This window comes from Jatropha curcas, chromosome 6, assembly GCF_041381405.1.
Source record: "Jatropha curcas cultivar XTBG-Jc1 chromosome 6, XTBG_Jcur_1.0, whole genome shotgun sequence".
Classification (NCBI taxonomy): domain Eukaryota; kingdom Viridiplantae; phylum Streptophyta; class Magnoliopsida; order Malpighiales; family Euphorbiaceae; genus Jatropha; species Jatropha curcas.
The window spans coordinates 24,128,739-24,135,446 of record NC_143156.1 but is presented as its reverse complement, the minus strand read 5'-3'; the positions used below and the strand labels follow the sequence as shown (position 1 = coordinate 24,135,446).

Genomic DNA, 6,708 nt, shown 5'->3' with positions numbered 1-6,708 from the left:
AGCTTTATAAACCAATCACATCTCTCAGGTGAATAGGGGTGGGCACATTAGGAATTTCAACAAGGTCAATCCAACAGCCTCTTAAACCACATTCATATATTCCTTAGTGTCGAATGAGAATTTTCTCAAACCCAAATCCAAGTCATAAACAGGTTTAACCTCAATGTGGTTCATCATTTAACCTCAGGCTATACAGAGCCAAAATGATGGCTGACATGCATAAAAATCAAATTTTAAAAAGTACTACCTTGGAAGTGAACAATAGGAATCAAATCTCACAAGCAGCAAATCTCTTTCTCAATGCTCAAAAAGGAAAAAGAAATGAAATTCAATAATCATTAGGGTTTCTAACTCAAGCTCCAACAAAATAAGTCTCTTTAAATAGTCAGGAGATTATGTACTAGATAAAATAATCAAATTTACAGCACTATTAAAACTGTTCTGCTGATGAGGGCTGCAACAACCACCAAAACCAAAGCCCAAAGAATACATAGGCACTTTGATTCCAATCAGATGAACAAATACTAAAGATGCTTGCTATAGGCATTGAAACTAAACAGTTTTATGAGCCTAAAATTCCATAAATGAGAAACTATTACTCTCTACTCGTTGCCTTGCATTGAAGGAACAATCATATGCTGTCCCTGTGCCTGTAAGAGTTCAAATGTTCAGTACAACCGCAAGGATACAAATTAATACCATAAAATTGATGGCTCAAGTGTTAAAACAGAAATATTCATAAGTAGCCACTTGCATAAAATATGTAATGAAAACATGCATCAGTAATAAGAAGCTCATCCTAAACTTAATTGCCATAACTAATACCCTAAATTTTTTAATAGCTTCAATCAATAAAATGGATTTTGACAAGGGTTTCAATGACACCTTTAATACTACTCTTAATCTGCTACAAAAACACACAGGTATTAGAAGATGATTTCAAAAGCTTACAATATTCTGCCCATATGCATAAATCTTAGAACCATAGACAGAGATTAGTTAGGTATATTTCAAATAAAAAAAAAAAAAAGTGACACAGAAATTTCTTGTCTATTAATTCGTCTAGCATAGCCTTCTTTTGAAAGTCCCCAAGACTGTGCACTGCTATATCCTTGTATCTTTGAGGATAGTTGCTACACAAAGGCTGCCTTAAGATATACAGTGAAAAACATCAGACCACTTCATATACAATGAGAGAAATATCACCCAGCCAAACGATCTATCCATGGTTTTGTCTTATTTCACTAGCGTATATATCATTGGAGTACTTAATCCTAGAAGCAATCTTAATAAGGCTATTCAAAGTGGAAACTACGTATGAACAGACAGCAATGGCTGGGATTCATCAGAAAACCCAATAGAGACATAGGAATACCACCACTGCCACCAATATATAATGGACTACTAAATATTAAGAGAACACACATATTATATAGAGGGCATTATAATTTTTGCAAGATGTAATCAGAATTACCCATGAAATTCACCAGACTTCAATTCCTCAACTTAGGAACATAATTGTAAAAACATAATGATAGATGGAAGTCCTTGCATCATTATGCTCCATGTAATCACTCTCCCTATATAAATATATGTTCATATTCTTGGATTTTGGTCGAGGACTACATTATAAAATCTATATCATTGAAAAACATGTTAAAAAGGTAGTTTTACTTTTGTCTAGGGTAAGGAAACAGTAACCCTAGAAAAATCAATCCATACCTACCTGAGACGTAAGTGCGTTGGAGCAGATTAAAGCAATGATACAACCAGTGTTATCAGAATCTCACGATTCACTATTCGAATCTTATGATTTGATTCAAGTTTTATGCTAAACAATTCGAATCTTATGAGTGAATTGGAATTGATCATGAAATCTTGCGATTCATGTGATTCAAATCTTACGATTCGAGTCGATTCTCACGTTCAGCGAGACTCTTACGCAACAAAACAAGTGGAAAAATTCAATGTAGAGAAAGAAGAGTGAGGAGATATAGTTATATTAGAAGATGAAGATAATGAAGGGCTTGAAATTTGAAAATGATAATGAATAAATATGGATTTGGCTAGGAAATTCAAGTGGCTTGATAGTTTCACTTTGTTTCTATTTTAAAATTTAAATTCATAGTTTGATAATTTGAACTCGACAACTACATTAGGTCTCTTTCATTTTGTGTTTAGTAAATGAATACAATATTTGCAACTAAAACTTTTCATAAAATTAATGGAAATATATCCATAAATATATATATATATATATATATATTTATTTATTTAATTAATTTTAAAAAGTTACACTAAATCTTACTATTCAATTTGATTCTCGATTCTAGATTCTAAAAGTAAAAATTTCGATTCTCGATTTGGCAACTAAGGATACAACTCTTCTAGATTCTAAAAATAAAGATTTCGATTCTTGATTTGGCAACTATGGATACAACTCTAAGAACATTACCCGTTAAAGTTCCAAGAAGTGGGGGAGAAAGAGAAGGGGGGGTGGGGTGTGGGGAGTGGGGGTGCTGGCTGTTGGGTTGTTATAGGCTGCTAGAAGCTTCTCATCTCACATGCTTAAGAGTTTAATAGACAAGAACTGACATCAACGAATTCCCTAGTTCACAATATTCGAAACTTGGATCCAACAAATCTCTCCACATATTATATCAAAGTAACTTTTATTTGATAACTTTTCAGTCAAGGATTCTATAAAGAAAGTTGATTCACAGGAGACAGAAGATGAGGATTTTTAAGACTATCATTATAAACAAACACCATTTGAATTACCATATCTCATCTTTTGAGGAAGTGTTTCCTCCCACTCTCCAAAATGGACTTCCAGCAAGGATGAAGTTGAATGGATGTGGAAAAATAACTAAGAAATATAGCTAGACACCAAAGTAACCATTGCAGCCAGAAATGGAAAACATCAACTACAGAATTGCATGCAAATCTAGCTTTCCCCTTTCTATCTATACCACCTGTAATTGTAAGAATATGGTAATAAGTGATCTCAAATTCATATTAAAAACCAAGATAACATCCATGATATATGCCTTTCCCATCCTTGACAATGCAAATATGGTCATGTAATTCTTTCTGACTAAAAGATAAGTGGACTATTACAAGCATATGGGCATTATATTCAACCTAGATTATTAATTTTAATTGGTAAACTCATAGCTGCCAAATCAAGAATCGGAATTCTCATTTTTTGAATTCCGAATCAAGAATCAAATTGAATTGTAAGATATGCTATAAATTTTGAAAATCAATTAAAAATACATTTTTTATTAATTTTATCAAAAGATATTAAAAATTCAATTAAAAATCACGTGTTCATATAAATTTCAACTCTGACTTGAATAAAATATTGTAAATAATTTTTTTCACTTGCCTATCACTTCTAAATTTATATAATGGTACTGAACAACAGAGTCTAAATCACAAAAAGAGATCCAGTTCTGTGCAAACAAATAAAAACAAAAGTAACTCTAAGCCAGGTCTTTGAAGCACGAGATAAAGGAAAAATAGAAAGATGGACCAATGCTTATATTTATAAGAATAAAAAAGGGAGTGATTTATGCTAATATTTAAAAGATAAAAATGGAGGCGAATACAATATTTAAAAAAAAAAAAAGGAAACATCAAAGAAGTACGAAGATGGAAAAGCCGAGAAGGAAAAATAATGGGGAAAAAAAAAACAAAAAACAGAGGGAAGAGAGGGAAGAGATTCATGAATCATATCTCTAAACTTTTTACAACAGATGGAAAGCTCCTGTCTCAAATTTCTTCCCAATTCTTTTTTTAGGTATGCCAAAAGTCTTTTTATTTTCTTCTTTTATTGAGTCAGTTTGCATCAGCCTTCCTAAGATTTGCACAGGATGGGAGTATTTTCTTTTTTTCTTCTTTTTCTAACTGTTTCCAGACCATTGTTATCTAATGATTCAAACGGCTCATTGCTGATTCTGTCAATTCACATGCGATTCAAACCTAAGATTTATTTGGCATAATAATTGATCCAAATCATATGGTTCCAACTGCGAACAGTATGATTCTAATAACACTGGGTAAACTAATAACTATAAACTTCAAGACCAAGATCCATTATTGATCAACCCACAATGATAGAAGTTCTGAAACATTATTAAAGAAATAGAAGGTACAAAAAAAATCAAAGAAACCAATCTTAAACTGCTAAACAAAGGAAAGTGCAGTAATGGACCAATTGAACATAACAGATAAAACCAGCTTTAGAGGGAAGAAATACGTGCACATGCAAAATATGAGCATTTTGTTATCTATGAGAGAAACTAAATTCAGGGCTATGCAAAAACTAATTAATAGGATCACCTCTCTTCCTTTCTTTTATTAATCTCTCTTTTTTTTTTTTTTTTGTGCGTGAGAAGAAGAGAGATATATATTACCTGGGAACTAATATAGTTCATTGACCCCTGAAGAGCAAACTGTCACACTCATCGCCATTGCAAGAAAGCAATAAATTAGATCAATAATTAAAATAACATAAGAAATTTGACCACTATAAGAAAATTGCAGGTTTTTACAGAGCTACCTGTGGATTTTGACCAGGCAGACCTCCAATTGGATCCCTCTTAGCAGATCCATCTCCACCCCTAGCAGATCCCTTAGTGTCACCCTGCCAAATTTTAGCTTGCAATTTAAGTCCAGATATTGCATAACATACTCTAAGAAGAAACTAATAAACTGTATAGTTGAGGGGGAGAGGTTCAGTTACCTCCATCTACAACATCACAGTCATCCAGGATAACCAAAATGACAAAATGGAAAATAGTTAGAACACCATCCAGCCAACAAATACCAAAAGAAATCAAGCATATACAGAAAAAAAAGCACATGTTTCCAAAAGTGAAAGATTAGTTACCTCCCTGTACCTAGCAAGGTACACCTTAAGTGGTTCAATATAGTCCTCAAAGCCTAGAGTTGCCATCGCCCACAACAAATCATCTCCATTGATTGTCTTTCTTTTCTCCTTCTGACACTTATCACTCGCCCTATCAAACAAAAACACCTCAATTGCATCACATAAAATCAGATCCTCATGCCCTCGATCCCAAACTAAACCCTAATTCCCAAGAGCATCAATCGTAACTCCTACTTCAGTCACACAGAGCTCAAACAAAAATCCACATTTCCAGAAACAAAAGCACAATTTCCAAAATAGAGATCACATCTTACCAAATAGAAACATAACTGAAAGCAGAATTCACAAAGCACAAGGTAAAATCCTCATTTCCAAAAACACCAATCACCAAGAATTAAACTAATTAATTAAAACCACAGAGTTAGAAAGCATCAAACCCATATCCACAAGCACAATCCTATCATCAAATGCACCAATCACAATCCAGAAAACAAAACACCTTTCTTAAAAAATTACCCATCATAATTTCACAAGAATCACTTCTTACCATAAAAAATAGCTCCTAATCATTAAAAGCTAAAATACAAAAAGGCAGGAGATTCTAACAACTTACTCGCTGGTAATAAAGCTAATAAATTCAGAGACACATTCCTGCACAGTATCCTTAGCATCTTTAGCAATTTTTCCATTGGCAGGCAAAGCCTTCTTCATGATCCTGCTTATGTTGGCAATAGGCAGGTACCTATCCTGTTCCCTCACTCCAGAGTGCGGGCTCTGCTCACCACCGCTCTCATGGCTCCCTCCTGCTGGACTTGTTGGGTTCTCAGCCATATCACCAAAATCCCTGCAATGGAGACACACACCACAGTCCAGTAATGTAACCAACTGTAAACACATCAAATTTCTTCTAAAAAAAAAAAAAAAAAAATCAAAGAGGCTCATACACCCAAATAACTTCAAATTCAAAGCAAACCCATCTAACTATTTATCCTCAAAACTTCGGATCACATAAACAAATGCATTCTATTAAGTCATCAATTCGGCTTGACTTGAATCAAACCCTAGATTAAACAATTCAAATATGAAATTCACATAAACATACACAAAAATACATTCATATACAAAAGCAGAGAAGTGATGACTCAATTTACGAAAACATGAAACCCTAATCTGTTGACCTGGAGCTCCATTTCACAAACAAACACAGAAAGTCAAGGTCATACCTAGAGGGAGAAGGAAAGAGAGGGAGAGAAAGAGAGCTGTTAGTTAGAGGGAGAAGAGGAGATCGTTTTGTATTTGGCGCGAGTTTAAGAGAGAGAAACGATTGGTGGAATTGTTTTATTGAGAGAGAAGATCTGACGATGGAGAAGAGAGTTTGGGTTTGGGAGAGAGAGAAGAAGGAGAGATGGAGATTAGAGTTTATGGAGAGTGAGATTTCTGATTTTTGAGGGATTTCTTTTTTTAATTTTAATTTGATGTTTATCAACACCGTTGGTTGTTTGTTGGTTCATTGATCAAATGGGTGGTCCCTTAGCCATAGGACCCCTACCCTACACATGCATACAAATACAAATTACTTTACTCGCACAATTCTTAACCTCCCACGTTTCTCGTGCTGGCTGTAGTACCATAAGGAGCTGTTTGTTTCACCTTATTACACTTTCAAATAAGAAATAAACTTGTTTGTATTGTTCTTAAAATTGGACCAAACATCGAATCTTTTTAATGATTAAGTCGCAATTAGACTGAGCCAATTCATTCACTCGAATTTTTAATTTTATTCTTTTATAATTCTTTAAAAAAATTAACAA

The 6,708-nt window shown here is 33.7% G+C and overlaps 1 protein-coding gene across 1 annotated transcript; it reads right to left on the bottom strand.

Annotated features, from left to right (window-relative positions):
- Positions 1 to 312: 312 nt before the first annotated feature.
- LOC105635284 (nuclear transcription factor Y subunit B-1) lies at positions 313 to 6,343 on the bottom strand. The gene is made up of 7 exons (XM_012218329.4): positions 6,121 to 6,343; positions 5,511 to 5,741; positions 4,898 to 5,027; positions 4,751 to 4,756; positions 4,568 to 4,651; positions 4,422 to 4,460; positions 313 to 650 (listed from the first exon to the last, which is right to left on the bottom strand). Exons 2-7 carry the CDS (start codon positions 5,726 to 5,728, stop codon positions 603 to 605), a joined length of 525 nt encoding a protein of 174 aa, XP_012073719.1. The 5' UTR covers positions 5,729 to 5,741; positions 6,121 to 6,343; the 3' UTR covers positions 313 to 602.
- Between the last annotated feature and the right edge of the window lie 365 nt (positions 6,344 to 6,708).